The sequence below is a fragment of the Pinus tabuliformis genome, chromosome 3_1 (assembly GCF_031772625.1).
Source record: "Pinus tabuliformis cultivar Carrire ecotype Pingquan chromosome 3_1, CPIR1, whole genome shotgun sequence".
Classification (NCBI taxonomy): domain Eukaryota; kingdom Viridiplantae; phylum Streptophyta; class Pinopsida; order Pinales; family Pinaceae; genus Pinus; species Pinus tabuliformis.
In genome coordinates, this window is record NC_142301.1 from 833,600,632 (window position 1) to 833,617,899 (window position 17,268).

Here is a 17,268-nt window from a genome sequence, read left to right on the forward strand (position 1 = left end):
TCAAACACTGTCTCTACAAATTTATTTGAAATTTCCTTACCCAGATTCCAACCACCTTTGACCATCTAGACAATTCCTTCGCCTCATTAAACGACTCCCTATAAATTTTGTTAAAGACATTATTAGTCCATGCCATTGGCTCAGATTTTAACACAAATCGATTCCAATAACCCCGACTCAAAACATCATTAAAATTAAAATATTTTTTTTTCACAGTCCCGAAATATAGAATTATATAAAAATGTCGATACATAGTTTGTGACTTGCACTGACAAAACAGCAGAAATTTCCAGCGACGAACACTTTCATGGGATGCTGGTCATTTCAGTTTTTTAAGCGCAACACGAGAAGCGGATATTCAGAGTCTCTTGGTGCAAAGCAGGAATTGAGAATGGCAGCTCCCATTGAAGTCAGTTATATCACGGCTCCTGCGCTGCTCAACCTCTGCAAATCCCCAAATGTAGCCGTCATCGATGTCAGGTAAACAATCAATCTCCACATCTTCCGCCACATATATGTATATATATTTTGAAACGAATCGATTGATTTACTGGAATCATTGTTAGCTGTTTAGGGATGAGGAGAGAAGTCTGGATGCTCACATAGCAGGCTCCTTTCATTATGCAAGCGACACGTTCTTCGAAAAAATTCCAGATCTCTTGCAGAACATGGAGGGAAAAGACACTTTGGTTTTCCACTGTGCGTTGAGCAAGGTAAGACCATATGGCTCTGGGTCCTTTCAATGGGAGTCCACGAGGATTCATATTTATATGATTTTGGGGTTATAGTTATAAAAACTGTCTTTAAATTGAGCCTATGCAAGGCCGCCCAGATGGTCATTAATGGTAATTAGTATGTGCAGATTTGATTCCAAATAAATAACAAGTATCTCTACTGATACAAAATAGGTGAAATGTGGGAAGAAAACTTATCTTTCTGTGAATCAATAACAGTTATAATTCCTATTAGCATCAACTACAACTAAATTGTATTTCCCTCTCTTTTCCTAATTAGGACAAAATTTTATGAAAACACCCATCTCTTTAAACAACGATTCTCTAAAAAAACAGGAAACTGGTTAGTGCACGTAAACGATCAATCCTGCATAGTAAATATAGGGATAACACTCTACGTCTGGTTAATTTAAAAAAAATCCGAGCCATTAAAAGCAGCAACCCGACGGTGTCTAGAACGATGGAAATTGGTCATCACTTATCATTTATTAGAATAACAGAGATTGGGTTATTACTTATCAATTATTATAATAATGGAAATTGGATTATCACTTATCAATTTGAGTAGTTTTCACCCGGACTGATACATTTGTTAAGACCCACTTTCTTTTGCTTCCAGTACTCTATAGACTAGGGTAATTCGGATAAACTTCTTTCAATGTAATTTGTTTCTTTGTTTCCTGTTCTCATATGTGGTAACCTAGGGAGATTTTTGTCCAAGGGTCTCTTCAGTACTAGGGTTTTAACAATTATTTTTCTTTGCTGGATTCAACGATGAATTGAACAAAACATACAGTTTCCTTTCCACAGTAACTATCACTATGATCTGAAAGTATAATATTGCATTCAATACCTTAAAATAAATCAACCACGGTTCCAATAGCACGATCCAGGTCTAGTACAGTTTGTTCAATAAACAGATGACTCCTACTTGTTCTATAATTTGACTGTTGCTACCCAATACTATCCACAGATTTAACAATAGTTACCAGCCTATCACGTCTTCGCAAATTGAAACCAGATGAGTCCGAATGACCTTAGAGCAACCAAATTGCCAGAGTTCTCTTCAGGATCATTTGCCATTTTACTTTGATTTGATAGCTGAACAATTTAGGAAATGGTCCACCTCTAGAACACTTTCATACCTTCTTTGACTATTTCAGGATGCCCCTCCGAGCTCTGCTTCAGGAGTCAAATTTTATCTTAAGCTTTGGGCCTGCCAGATAAGAGATAACCCTCTGTGGGGGCTCAGAAACCCTTCCGTAACTTCCGCAGGACTTGGTATGGCCTTAGTGTGGCCTCAGATCTGCAACAAGCGACAATTAGACCCCGAATGACTTCAGAACGACCCAAAATTTGTACAGAAGCCCTTGTCCATCCTCAAAACTATTTCAGATGGTCACAAGATTGATCTGTTCCACAATTTTGGCCTCAGAGTTTATTCAAAGATACTGTCCAACCTCTAATATGTTCGGCCTACTTCAGATGGTATGAATTCTGCCACAGACTGATCTTGCAAGGATATGAACCTCAGATAAGTTCAATCTGTCCAAGAATTAGCCTCAAAAACAATTTGTCCAGCCTCAAGGTGACTCAATTGCCTTGCCACAGAGTCTTTCCACAAGATATACTTCACTGCTCCTTATATAGAGAACCCTGGTGCCAGAACAAGTAAACAAAGGACAAATTAGGCTGAAAGACTTTGCTGCTTCCTTAAGCAAATGCTTCCTGAGCCTCAGGCTTAACAAAACAGAGACAAAATGATCTACCCATTGATGCCTCAAATGAATTAAACCCTCTTGTATTTATAGATTTCATTGAGGGGAGTTTTCTCCTTGATTACTTGAGTGAGGTTTACATCAAACCCCAACTTTGGGCTTTTTGCCCCAGCTACCCCAAACTTGCTCAAACATTGGGTATTTTGGGGTTTTCCCCTTTATCGAGGACTATAGCCTACGGGGATCGATAGGCTACTTTGTCCCTTGGGCCAATTAATCCCTCAGGGACATTACAATCCCCCCTTTTCGACATTGCTTGTCCCCAAGCAATGACAAATTTGGGTGCTGCAACTTTTTCTCATCAACCCTTGAACATGAAAATTTTCCTTCAAACTTCACAGTTACCATTCTGAATACTCTGGAACTGCAAGATGTCATTTCATTCATTAGAGGTTGCATTCTACTGCCTGCGCCCAAATCTTCATTAGGTACTTGAAAGTGGTGATCCTTATATGCTTCAAATTTTGCACTCCCATGAGGCACAAACTTCACCGGTTCCAATCTGCAAAATTGATGTTGCCAATATACAATCCAATCAATTTTTCCATCAGAGATTTCAGCAATGTGTAGGCTGCATCTTTCTCTTTGTTTTGTAGCAGTCAAATGACCCATTATGTCTTCAGTTAGACTTCCACCTTGCTCCACCATTTTCCAAAAAAATCTTCCAACAAAATTTCCATGAGATTTCTGCCTAACCAGCTCCCAAAGTGGTCCAGAATGCAGAAAAACAAGGAACAATGATCCAAAATATAGATAGCAGCCATTATTTTCAACCTCCTGCATTTGGATAGTAAATTTGCATTGTATCCTCAATTTTGCTAGCATATAGACTATGCTTCACACCAAGATAGACTTCGTAGATAATGGACTTCCTTAGGTTCAAAATCATGTCTGGTAAAGATTCTACAATCTGGTTTGACCCCACTTGTTCAACAACAGGCCAATTAGCATATGAGATGCCAGTTTGTCTTGTGTTCCTTTCTTCCCTTGTTGCTGTAATTAAATTCTCATTGTTTATGCAATCCTTGTCTTGAGGGTGGGATTTTATTGTGACTTCAGCTGGTTTGCTATGTGTAGTTCTAATGAGCTTCACCTTGAGCATAGATTCAGGAACAAATATATCTCATTTTCATAGAAGATGATTTCGTTTTCCACCTTGTACTTGTCATCATGAATGAGTCCATCCAATATTTCACAAGCAAATTTATTCTTGGAGTACTCTACTAAGAGATGGGCTCTCCAATCTCTCAAGAATGTGTCAAGTTGTTATTATTATTATTATCCAATTTTAAGGTCACGGCCAAGCCAGACACCAAATTGGTGTATGAGACCCCCTTGTTTGTGGGACAAGGGACCCACCTCCTCACAGTGATTTGACTGCTAAGTCTATGAAGGCATACATGCTCTACCCCCCTCTGGTTTTGAACTTGTGACCTCTTAGGAGGAAACACATGCTCTTAACCATTAGGCCCACTCAAGTGCATGCGTGACCTCATTACATTGTAGGTTGTTATGTGTAGTTCTACAAGTTGACATGCAAATGACTTCTCCTTGTTTGGGTATGACCTCCATTTGCTGGGCTATGACAATGCGGGGACCACCATTGGTCATGCCTCTCAAAACTACCTTGCTACCCTTTGGGTCTCAAAATTCCATTTCCATCGTTTGGTAGTTCATCACAATTCTTCCTAGTGAGTACAACCACTGAACTCCCAACACCATATTAGTATCTGCCAATTCTATCACATAAAAATCATCAGTAAGCGTATACTTACCAAGAGTGATACTCAATTGTGGAACTACTTGGGTGCATGTCATATGATACCCATCAACTACCCTCACTTCAAAGCCTTTCCTTACCACGACAACTGCATCAATAAAATTGTATGTTGCTCCACTGTCTATCAATGCTATGACATGTTGCCCTTGATTTTGAATGTGTGATATTTAGGAACTCTTGAGAGAGTGGTGATAGTACCTCCTTCAATTCTCGGAAGTGGCTTCCTCACTGCTTTTAGGGGTGGTGCTTCTTCATAGATGCTAAGTTCCTTGCTTGGTGGCTGCTTTGTATCACTCTCATTGTCGCTAGCGGGCAATACTTCAATGAAGTGAATCTTTCCCCTTCCCAAACATCAATGACTTGGTTCCCATGGATCTTTGCAAGTGAAACAAAACTTCTTTCTTGAAAGCTTTTTTTGAGTCTCTTCATCTAATCGATCCTTCTTGGTTTCGTTGTGTAGAGATATCTTCTTTCCCTCGTCCTTTGCAGTAACTTGTGGCATGGGTGGAGTCTTCACTTTTGGCGCTGCACCTCCCATATCTCGAGTCTTCTGGATGGCATCTTGTAGTGTTGCGAGATTGAATGCCTTAACCTAGGCCTGTAAGGGTTCGGATAATCCTTTTGTGAAAAGCATGATTAGTCTTTCTTCGGCTATGTCTATGACCATGACTGTAGTTCGTTCGAATTCTACAATATACTCTTCATGCAATCCGGTCTTCTTGAGTTGTGCCAGCTCTCTAAAGTGTATATTTGGGTTTTTTCGATCAAATCTATCTATCAATCTCTCCATAAAGTCTACATAAGAAGTGATGTTTTTGTTGGAAAATGTAACTAGGTTTGGTCTTCATTTAATGTATTTGAGTCATCTTGTAATGTAGTTGTCAAAAGAATAAAGAAAAGAATTATTATTATTATTATTATTATTGTGACTTATTAAAGCATGGTTTCATGCTTGGGTCACCATGTTTTAGGTCAAAGGCCCCATTGAGGACTTCTAGGATTTATTCTGATTCAATAGAGTCATTGTACTTTTAAAGAGACTCTTCTTGGGCTTTGAATCATGTAAAAAGGTTAAGTATTGAGTCAAATGTAATTTATGTATTCTACACATCAAGTCGGCCTAAGGACATCAATTCGACCTCCCTTGAAGCCTATAAATGGAAGCAAGTCGAATTCATTTGAAGCACTTCATCTCAAGCAAGTTCGATATCTCTAAGGGAGCTGGAAAGTGTGAAGTACGAAGCCGGGAAGCTAAAGGAAGTGCTAGTTGGGTGGAGTCTAAGGAGAAGAACAAAAATGAAATTTTGGTGCCTCTCTCTCTCTCTTTGTTTCATGCCCTAGTTTGGGAGATCGAAGTCTTCCAAGTTTTGCTGATGCCGAAAGTTGCTACATAGTCGAAGTTGCTGGAAGAGAGGTCGAAGATCTGGGAGGCTGACTTGGTGTGGAGGGAAGGTTTGGTCTTTGTCTAGGGTGAAGAGTCTCAAAGAATACTATTGAAAGGAAGATAATTCTGACTGGGTTTTCTCCTCGAGGGGGGTTTTGCCCTGATATAGTGCCTACATTTGGTGTCCATCGTTTTATGTGCTTTCGCTTTGGTAATTGCTTGATGAAATAAAAGAAAGAAGATATAAAGAATCATAATAACAAATCAAGAACATCACAAGTAATTATCAAGAATAAGAAAATCTTGTTGCCTTTCCGATTTTCTAACATGGTATCAGAGCTTTGGTGAAGAAAGAAGAAAAAGGCCGTCTCAAGCACTTGATCAGGGAACCATTCAAAAGGATTCTTAGGGCAGGAATCTACATTATGTTGAAAAATGTGTAACTAGGTTCGGTCTTCATAAGTATGAAATGTATTCTTGTAAATATAAAATGGAAAATAAATTATTATTATTATTGGAGCATGGGTTTCATGCTCAAGTTCTTCTATTTTATAGGTCAAGGTGTCAAGCACCCATTGAGTGCTTCTAGGGTTTGTCCTAGATTTAAGAGTCATTGTCATATATTGAAGACCCTATGGGCTCATTGTAAATTGTAAAGAAAAAAATATTTTGTCTTTAAAGTGTCAAAATACTTCCAAGATCAAGTCAGCCTAATGAGCTGTCAAGTTGGCCTACATGAAGAGCCACGTCCACCCTTGAGGAAGCCTATATATAAGAAGAACTCGTCCTCCATTTGGATCACTCACTCTCTCATCTCTTATGCAAAGAAGGAAGTGTGAAGAAGAGGACGTTGAAGTGTTTCTGGGCCTTATCTATTCTTCTAGGAAGATTGAAGTTAGGGTTTTTGCGCTGGATCTTCTGGGGTTCTATTTGGAAGCAGAAGAGAAGGGAAGGCAAGCGAAGGTCTCTTAGGGCATCTTACTAGCCCTAGGACTCAATTCAAGGCAAGCTAAGTCAAGAGGAAGGCTACTAGAGGGAGATCGAAGTCTCCTAGAGAAGCAGTAGCGGTTGCTGGGCAACAAAGTTTCAGATCTACTGGGAGGTCGAAGATATTGTAGCAAGAGGCCGCAGTAAACTTGATCTTGGAGGGTATTTGTCTGAGTCTAGTTCATGGTATTCGTCAATTGAAAGATCTGAAAGATAAGAAGAGATTTACGGGTTTTCCCATCAAGAGGAGGGGTTTTGGCCTTGGCTTGCAGCCTATATATTGTGTCACTGTTCTTACTATTTAGTATTTTGGTAGCTGTTTGATGTATTGCACATTGGAATAATAACGAACAAAGCTAATAAGTAAAAGGTAAAAATTAACATATTTATTGCCCTATTGAATTCTCAACATGGTATCAGAGCTTTGGTTCTCTAAGGGCATCATGAAGATCTCCTCAACAATGAAGAAGTTCATCAAGAAAATTGCAAGCCATTTCAAGAAAGGTATCAAGGAAGCATGGAGTTTCTTATTCTCTACAAAGAAGGTATCATTCAAAGAAAGGGATGAAGGTCTCTTCTCGACTCTCTCTGGTACATTCCAAGATAAAGACATCTGATCTGGGTAATTGATAGTGGTGCATTAAGGCACATGACTGGCCACTCCCATCGATTGAAGACCTTATCAAAAGGAAAATCCGCCTACTCTGTGAAACTTGGAGATAACAAGAGCTATCCTGTGAAGGGCATTGGATCAACTTCCATAAAACTCGAAGATGGAAGCAACATCCACTTCAACAACATTCTATTTGTTCGAGGTTTGCACAAAAATTACTTTCTATTTCAAGTTTAGAATACGAAGGAGATAGAATAGCTTTCATTGATGGAAAAGTAGTTGTTTGGGGAAAATACTCAAGCATAGATCGAACAAAAGTTATTGGTATTCGAGAAGGAAGGCTTTACAGATTAATATCTCTCATAAACCAAGCCCTAGTTCACACTGAGATTAGTCCATGTGAACTTTGGCATAGAAGGTTTGGTCATCTACATTTCAAAATAAGTTCCATAGTAGATGGAATACCGAATTTGAAGGAGGATCATGAAGGTGTCTGTAAGGGATGTGCATTGGGCAAGAATACCAAGAGACCATTTGGAAGCAGTGCTTCGCGGTCGAAAGAAATCTTGGATCTCATTCACTCTGATGTGTGTGGCCCTATGACTCCAAAATCTCTTGGAGGCCATCTATACTATGTCACATTCATAGATGATCATTCAAGAAAAACTCGAGTTTACTTAATGAAAACCAAGGATGAAGTATTTGCAAAATTTCAAGAATTCAAGGCTGAGGTGGAGAACCTTATAGAAAGAAGAATCAATATTGAGATCTGATAATGGAGGAGAATATACATCCAAAGAGATTATAGCATTCTGTAAGGAGTTTGGGATTTAGAGGGAGCTGATAGTCCTATACAATCTCGAACAAAATGGAGTTGCAGAAAGAAAGAACAGATCCATTGAAGAAAGTGTAAAAGCAATGTTACACGATCAAGATCTACTTAAGTTTCTGTGGGGAGAGGCAACAAAGACAACGGTCTACATTCAAAATCGATGTCCTCATAGATCTCTAGATAACAAGACTCCGGAAGAAGTGTTCACTGGGAAGAAGCCATTTGTAGATCATCTCCAAATCTTTGGGTGTCCTGTGTATATTCATATACCAAAGGACAAAAGAAAGAAGCTGGATCCTTCCGATATGAAGGGAATATTTGTTGGGTATAGTAACTCATCAAAGGCCTATAGAATCTATATGAAAGATGGACATCACATTGAAGTTAGTCGTGATGTCATATTTGATGAGAGTATAGCATTCAAGGGTCAAAATAACTTCCCATAGATTCTGATGACAAAGAAATTCTGATATTTGAGGGGGAAGTTAACAAGGAAGGAGAAGGATCACACCATGAAGAAGAAGGGCCAAGGAAAATACCTAATTGGTTGAAACCCACACTAGATGCAAAAGGTCCTAGGGCAGCACAAGGATCATTTAGAGTAAGTGAGAGACCCAAGAAATATTCTGGGTGTGCTACATACATGACAAAATTAATAGAAGCAAAACCATCCACCTTTGAAGAGGCTGTAGAACATCGAGAATGGAAGGATGCCATGAATGAAGAGTATCAATCTATAATGTAAATGGAGTCTGGGAGAGCGTACCTACGCCCGAAGACAAATATGTGGTTACTTCCAAGTGAATCTATAAGATCAAGCATGCAATTGATGGAAGTATAGATAAGTATAAAGCAAGATTTGTGGCTAGAGGTTTCTCTCAACTTAAAGGCATTGACTATGAAGAAACATTTGCTCCAACAACAAGATATACAACAATTCGATCATTAGTCTCTTTGGCAGCAACGATGAGATGAAACATTCACCAAATGGATGTCAAGACTGTGTTTATGAATGGCATCATAGATGAAGAAGTCTATATAGAACAACCCTTGGGATTTGAAGTCAAAGATAGGAAGGCATATGTTTGCATATTAAAGAAAGCATTATATGGCCTCAAGCAAGCACTAAGGGCATGGTATGCTAGACTGGATGCATACCTCCAAAGAATAGGCTTCATAAAAAGTTCTGTTGACTCGAACCTTTATATTAAGGTTGAAAATAATGAACCTGTAACTATTCTTATGTGTGTAGATGATCTTCTCTTGAGAGGTGTAGAAGGTTGAATTGAAGAATGTAAGAAGCAACTAGCAACATAATTTAACATGAAAGATCTTGGGCTAATGCATTACTATTTGAGACTAGAAGTCTGGTAAGGACCGAATGAATTCTATTTGGGTCAAGGAAAGTATGTGATCGATATTCTAAAGAAGTTCGACATGATGGACTGTAAACCTATGACCACTCTGATGATCACAAACTTGAAGAGACTGAGGAGTTCCGAATCAAGCCCTGTGCATCCTTCCAGGTATAGACAACTTATTGGCTCATTGATGTACTTGATGAATACTTGACCAGACATATGTTTTGCAGCAAATGTACTTAGTCAATTCCAAATGGATCCGAAGCATGATCATTGGATAGTAGCAAAGCATATTCTGAGATATCTGCGAGGAACCATCAACTACTGTCTAAAATATGATAGAAGGAATGATGTCCAATTGATTGGTTGTATCGACTGTCACTGGGGAGGCAGTGAACATGATGGAAGAAGCACTACGGGAGGATGTTTTAGCTTAGGATCCTCCATGGTCTCATGGATGAGCAGAAAGCAAGATACCATTGCTTTGAGTAGTGCTGAGGTTGAATATGTCGCAGCATGTGAAGTAACTAGAGAAGCAGTATGGTTAAGGAAGCTACTATCCGACTTGTTTGAAGGACCGATGAACCCTACAATGATACTTTGTGATAACACCAGTTGTATTCGTTTGTCTGAGAATCCAGTTTTCATGGAAAGACAAAGCACATCAACAACAAGTATCACTTTATTTGAGAGTTAGTACAAAATGGTGCGCTGTAGCTACGATATATCTCCACTGATGAACGAGTAGTTGATAAAAATTGACGAAATCACTTCCGAACAAGAAGCTTGTATACTTAAGAGACAAGCTTGATTTGGTGGATTTGTCCTCCCTAATTGAGACAGAGAGATAGACACTACATTCTTGTCTTCAATTGGGAAGAAAGAATGGAGGATTGGGTAACCATCTGGCATTCGATATTCTTTGAGAATGTGGTAGGGCATTCAAGACAAGAGTAGTCGTGGACCGATATTCTTTGAGGATTAGCTACCCAAGATAAGAATAGTCCAATGGGAGGTCATACTCTGTGAACACCTGGGTGGGGTATGTACCTTGGGAGACAATGATGATGGTGTCTATACATCATTGGTCTTGCCAGCATTGTGCTTTGATCTTGTGGAGAGATAGAGCTGTTAGTCAAGGCCTTGCTATGTGACAATGTTGGTTAATATGATGCTAGACATATGGGTTACCAATCTGACTCTTCTTATGAGATCTCTTCAGATTGAGAATAACCATGTACCTCTTATGAATACCTCCCTAGTTAAGAGGGAGTGTTGAAAAATGTGTAACTAGGTTTAGTCTTCATAAGTATGAAATGTATTCTTGTAAATATAAAATGGAAAAGAAATTATTATTATTATTGGAGCATGGGTTTCATGCTCAAGTTCTTTTATTTTATAGGTCAAGCACCCATTGAGTGCTTCTAGGGTTTGTCCTAGGTTTAAGAGTCATTGTCATATATTGAAGACCCTATGGGCACATTGTAAATTGTAAAGAAAAAATTATTTTGTCTTTAAAGTGTCAAAATACCTCCAAGATCAAGTCGGCCTAATGAGCTGTCAAGTCGGTCTACATGAAGAGCCACATCCACCCTTGAGGAAGCCTATATATAAGAAGAACTTGTCCTCCATTTGGATCACTCACTCTCTCATCTCTTATGCGAAGAAGTAGAAGAAGAGAAGTCGAAGAAGGAAGTGTGAAGAAGAGGAAGTCAAAGAAGGAAGTGCGAAGAAGTCGAAGTGTTTATGGGCCTTATCTATTTTTCTGGGAATATCGAAGTTAGGGTTTTTGCACTGGATCTTCTGGGGTTCGATTTTGGAAGCATAAGATAAGGGAAGGCAAGCGAAGGTCTGTTAGGGCATCTTACTAGCCCTAGGACTTAAGTCAAGGCAAGTGAAGTGAAGAGGAAGGCTATTAGAGGGACATTGAAGTCTCCTAGAGAAGCAACGACAGTTGCAGCAATTGCTGGGCAACAAAATTTCGGACCTACTAGGAGGTCAAAGATATTGCAGCAATAGGCCGTGGTAGACTTGATCTTGGAGGGTATTTGTCTGAGTCTAGTTCATGGTATTCATCAATTGAAAGATCTGAAAGATAAGAAGAGATTTACGGGTTTTCCCCTCAAGAGGAGGGGTTTTGGCATTGGCTTGCAACCTATATATTGTGTCACTGTTCTTACTGCTGTGGTCGCTGTTTGATGTATTGCACATTGGAATAATAACAAACAAAGCTAATAAGTAAAATGTAACACAAACAATTATCAAGTTAAGAGAATTAACATATTCATTTCCCTATTGAATTCTCAACACTATATTCAAGGAAGATGTCTAGCACAATCAAGGGAGAGGACAAACTTGAAGGAACCTCAAACTACAGGTCTTGGAAGAAGATGATTGATCTCATCCTTGAAAAGAACAAGGTAGTAGGCTTGGTTAAAGGAAAAGTAAAGAAGCCTACAGATGACTCTAGTGATGCTGACAAAGTAAAATTCAGAGAATTAGAATTGGTGGCCATGACTCTAATGGTAGAAGGAATAAAGGACAATCTTGTCCCATTCATAGCCAATATTAGTCATGCTCAGGAAATACTGAAGCCTTGTCAAAGTTATTCACTATTAAGAACATTGGTCAAGTAGCAAGTTTGAAAAATGAGCTAAGGACCACAAAAATGACTAAAGAAGACACAATGGCCTCCTCCTTTGTGAAGATAGCAAGAATCAGGGATGACCTTTTGGCCATTGATGAAATTGTTCTAGACAAAGAACTCGTGATCACTGCTCTATTAGAATTGCCACCTACTTGGGGTGCATTTGCGGCAGGACTTAACAGTTGGAAGGAAGCTCCCACTTTTGAGGAACTATGGATTGCCTGCAGTTAGGAAGAATTGAGGATCTCATTAGTTTCCAATTCTGAAAATGTTTCAAATGCCTACATTGCGCAACATGAAGGAAAGAAATCGAAGGGACCAAGGAAGAAAGTTGACATGTCCAAGCTAGAGTGCTATCAATGTCATAAGAAGGGTTACTATAGGAGTGACTGTCCCGACAATGCAAGAAACGAGAAGAGAGAAAGATATCAAGCCAATGTTGTTGAAGAGGAAGACCTAAAGAGAGCCAAACCCAAAGAATTTGATATAAGCGACTTACACTACTAAGTCCTTTGCTTGTAGCCTTAGATATCTTATTTTATATTTTTGATGTTTTAGAATTTATAGGTTTTTAACATGTTTTTGGAAAAACACTGTTTGTTTTTGTAAGTTTATAGGTATTCCTCAAGCTTTCGAGGGAGCCCCCAACAACTCCCAAAGATAAGTATCTCACTTCCTTTCAGGTTTTAGTTTCATGTACTCATTTAGTTTTGATTATATTAAATACTAATCATCATTCTCCCTTTATTGTCTTGATTAGGAAAACATCTGCTATATTCTCAAGGAGTATGAAAGAGGACCTCTCAAGACAAGGTTTATCAAAGAACTAAGGTATGCTTTAAAACATTGATTTCTTTCTAATAAATGTTTATTCATTTGACAATCTATTACTAACATTGTTGTGACTAGCCATAGTGAATCATATTGATTCTTATTTCGAGTGATTCATCACTTGATAAATCTACCCCACTCCTATTCTTAACTTATTTTATAGAACCCTAGACAGGTTCTCTTGAAAACCCTAACCTAAGGGTATTTTGACAATGTGTGAAACTCTAGCTTGCTTAGGGTTATAGTGAAATGCTATTTGAAGTTTTTGTTGATGATGTCATGTTTGGGATTTTGGTATGATCAGGAAAACCTAACTTGTTAGGGTTGAATGATAAAGTCTAAAATCCCGAACCTTTGAAGTTTTGGTAAGTTTGGGTTTGCTATGTTCTTATATTGAAACCCTAACTCATTAGGGTTTGGTGGAATGTGCAAGCATGACCCTTATAATGATTTCCTTGGTGTGTGTGTTTGTATGATGAAACCCTAGTCTAATCAAGTTTATTGTATAACTCTTATTGGTCTTTGTGAAGTTGGGTTTGACTAACACATGATATGAAATGCCTATGCATGATGATGAAGTTTGTCGGTGGTCATGAATCCTAAGGTTTGGAACTAAACCTTAGTCAAAGTTTGTCTTTCTAGGATAATAATATATGTCAAATTCTAGGGTTTTGGAGTTAAGTTTTAGAAGTAAAAATCTCTGATATTAGATGACAATATGATGATTTGAGATTTGTGTAAGATTGTTGAAATCCAAGTTTTGGTTGGGATTGATGTTTGGTAAAAAATCTAGGGTTTGCAACTACCCCTAGTGGAAGCTAGTCATGTTAATGACTAAGCTGTGATTAGTTTTGATTGATTCTTTTGCATGAAATCTAGGATTTGTATGAATCCCTAGTGGAAAATCTAACATATGAATTCTAAAAGTTGTTAGATGCCTTGTAGATCTATATTTGTTTGAATTGTTTCTAAGTATATTTTGTAGTAGGGTATGTTACACCTTTGAAAGAAACATTGAAACCCTAGATGGAATGAAAGTTGTTATGAAGTAGTCTAGGGTTTATGACAAAGTCCCTAGCAAGATGTTGAAGAGTATATGTCTCTTGTTTGTAATTAAGTTTGGGTATCTGATATGTATAAAGTTGAAATGCTTCCGTGATTCTGATATGGCTAACTTCATGCTTCTATAGATTTGGTTGTACTTGCTATCTAAGTTGTGCAGGTACACAATCTTCAATATGGTGAAGATGCTCGTTGATGTGATAAGCATGATGAGGATGATGATAACTCTGATGAAATGGTTGGAAGCCATGAAAGATTCTCCGATGACAAAAAGAAGAAGTTGATCTCCCTGAGGAATCCTGAATAGAAGAGATCTCCCTAAAATTAAGAGGGAGTCTGGATAAAGAGATGCTCCTTGGTCGAGAGGGAGGGCATAGCTTGGTTTTGATTGAAGAATGAATTTCAGAGGATATGTTGCTGCATGAGAAGTAGGAAAGGAAAGTGAATGATTAAGGAATCTTCTGTTAGAGATTTGGTTGATGGTCCTACTATGAAAAGTTGAGAAGCAACATCAAGACCCTGGAGGTTTGTATTTGATTATGTACATATGAAAGTATATTATTGATTGGGTTTGTGTTTGTACAGGTGAATCTCTCGAAAGTGTTGATAACATGCTAGTTACCAATCAGTTTGATTGGGAGAGATTGATTATCCTTGATCTGCTGGATGTAGGAGTGTTGAGGCTTTGTGAGTGAAGGAGGACATCTGGCTGACACTTTGTGTCGATGTTTAGGTCCCGAAGTTGGAAAAGGTGGTGTTGTTTATAGAGCTCTGTTTTTGGATACACACCGGGATCTTTGGGTTGGTGGTTAGCAAGTAAGTTTGATGGTACCTAGAGACGCTGAAAGCTCGAGTCCATCTTAGTCCCACCCAGATAGATTTTCCTGGTAAGGAATCTAGTCCGTGGCATTGTGGTGCCTAAATTGTTGAGATCAATGGATAGATTGCCCTGGTCAGGAATCTAGTCTATGGCATTGCAGCACCTAATGTTCTTCATGGTTCATGATGAAGTGTTGGAAAATGTAACTAGGTTCGGTCTTCATTTAATGTATTTGAGTCATCTTGTAATGTAATTATCAAAAGAATAAAGAAAAGGATTATTATTATTATTATTATGACTTATTAAAGCATGGGTTTCATGCTTGGGTCACCATGTTTTAGGTCAAAGTCCCCATTGAGGACTTCTAGGATTTATTCTGAGTCAATAGAGTCATTGTAGTTTTAAAGAGACCCTTCTTGGGCTTTTGAATCATGTAAAAAGGTTAAGTATTGAGTCAAATTTATGTATCCTACACATCAAGTCAGCTTAGAAGAAATCAAGTCGGCCTAAAGACATCAATTCAACCTCCCTTGAAGCCTATAAATAGAAGCAAGTCGAATTCATTTGAAGCACTTCAACTCAAGCAAGTTCGATATCTCTAGGGAAGTTGGAAAGTGCGAAGTACGAAGCCGGGAAGCCAAAGGAAGTGCGAGTTGGGTGGAGTCTAAGGAGAAGAAGAAAAACGAAATTTTGGTGCCTCTCTCTCTGTTTCGTGCCCTAGTTTGGGAGATCAAAGTCTTCCAAGTTTTGTTGATGCCGAAAGTTGCTTGATGCCGGAAGTTGCTACATAGTCGAAGTTGCTGGAAGAGAGGTCGAAGATCTGGCAGGCTAACTTGGTGTGGAGGGAAGGTTTGGTCTTTGTCAAGGGTGAAGAAGAAAAACGAAATTTTGGTGCCTCTCTCTGTTTCGTGCCCTAGTTTGGGAGATTGAAGTCTTCCAAGTTTTGTTGATGCCAGAAGTTGCTACATAGTCGAAGTTGCTGGAAGAGAGGTCGAAGATCTGGCAGGTTGAATTGGTGTGGAGGGAAGGTTTGGTCTTTGTCTAGGGTGAAGAGTGTCAAATAATACTATTGAAAGGAAGAGAATTTTGACTGGGATTTCCCCTTGAGGGGGGTTTTTCCCTGGCATAGTGCGTACATCTGTTGTCCATTGTTTTATGTGCTTTTGCTTTGGTAATTGCTTGATGAACTAAAAGAAAGAAGATATATGGAATTGTAATAACAAATCAAGAACATCACAACTAATTATCAAGGATAAGAAAATATTTCTGCCTTTCCAATTTTCTAATAGTTTGCATGTCCCAACATAACCAGTCCATGATACCACCAATCATGTGCCTCCCCTTCTAGGTGCAGTGTGGCAAATTGAATAGCATCTGTTTCTTGCATGGGATTAAGTCGGAAATAAGTGTCCAACTTTTGTACCCAAGCCCTTGCTGAGCACTTTGATGATCCATCAAGAAGGGATGGGTAGCTTTCCTACCTTGCGCATCAAATTCGGATTTCGTTGTTCCCTAGGTCTATTATGATATCTAATGTTGCTGTATTCCTGGAAAGTTAGGGCTGCTCGAGTGTTCTCTTCTAGTGCTGCATACTCCCGGAATTATTCATAAAAGAGTCTAATTTGCTGTGCTGCTTCTTGGGTCGCTGTCTGCTGTTGGTTTAAAAATTTGGGGAGTAAGGGTCTAAGACTCCTTCCACTGGTTGCCCTGTTGTGTGTTTGAGGAGTAGCATTGGAGAAACCAGGGTTATGGCTGCTACTTCCTTTAGTACTAGCCCTATTACCTGCGTTCAACTCTCTATTACCAAGATTATTTATGGCTTGGGCACTAACCTGAGCCATCTGTTGCTGTCCTTCCAGAAGCACAATGGTCATTTGCTGCTGCTGCTAAAGTATTGCATATAGTAGGTCTCTAGGATCCTGTTCCCTTTGCCCTGTTCTATCCCCCATAGCTGGCTGATGGTTTTTTCTCTTTCTTCTTACAGTGATGTTGCTCGTATCTTCTGGAAGCATTCAAGGCTCATGCACTCACAAGCTGGCAAGATGCTTGTGCTCTGATACCATTGTGTGAGATTTTTGCCTTAGGTTTCTTCAGTACTAGGGTTTCAACAATTATTTTTCTTTGCTGGATTCAATGATGAAGCGAACAAAACATTCAATAATTCAATATAGAATTAACCACAGAGTTTCCTTTCCACAGTAACTATCACTCAATGATCAGAAAGTATAATAATGCATTCAATACCATAAGATAAATCAACCATGGTTCTAGTAGCAGGATCGAGGTCCAATACAGTTTGTTCAGTAAATATATTACTCCTACTTGTTCTATAATTCGACTGTTGCTACCCTATACTATCTGCAGATTTAACAATAGTTACCAGCCTATCACGTCTTCACAAATTGAAACCAGAGGAATCCAAATGACCTTCGAGCAACC

The 17,268-nt window shown here is 38.8% G+C and overlaps 1 protein-coding gene across 1 annotated transcript in view; it reads left to right on the plus strand.

Annotated features, from left to right (window-relative positions):
- The first annotated feature begins 237 nt into the window (after positions 1-237).
- The window catches only part of LOC149190081 (arsenate reductase 2.2-like), an 84,390-nt gene continuing 67,359 nt past the window's right edge, over positions 238-17,268 (plus strand). The window contains exons 1-2 of the mRNA XM_089413351.1: positions 238-480; positions 575-713. Coding sequence (XP_089269477.1) covers positions 308-480; positions 575-713 — 312 coding nt within the window. The 5' untranslated portion in view covers positions 238-307. The remainder of the gene's footprint in view (positions 481-574; positions 714-17,268) is intronic.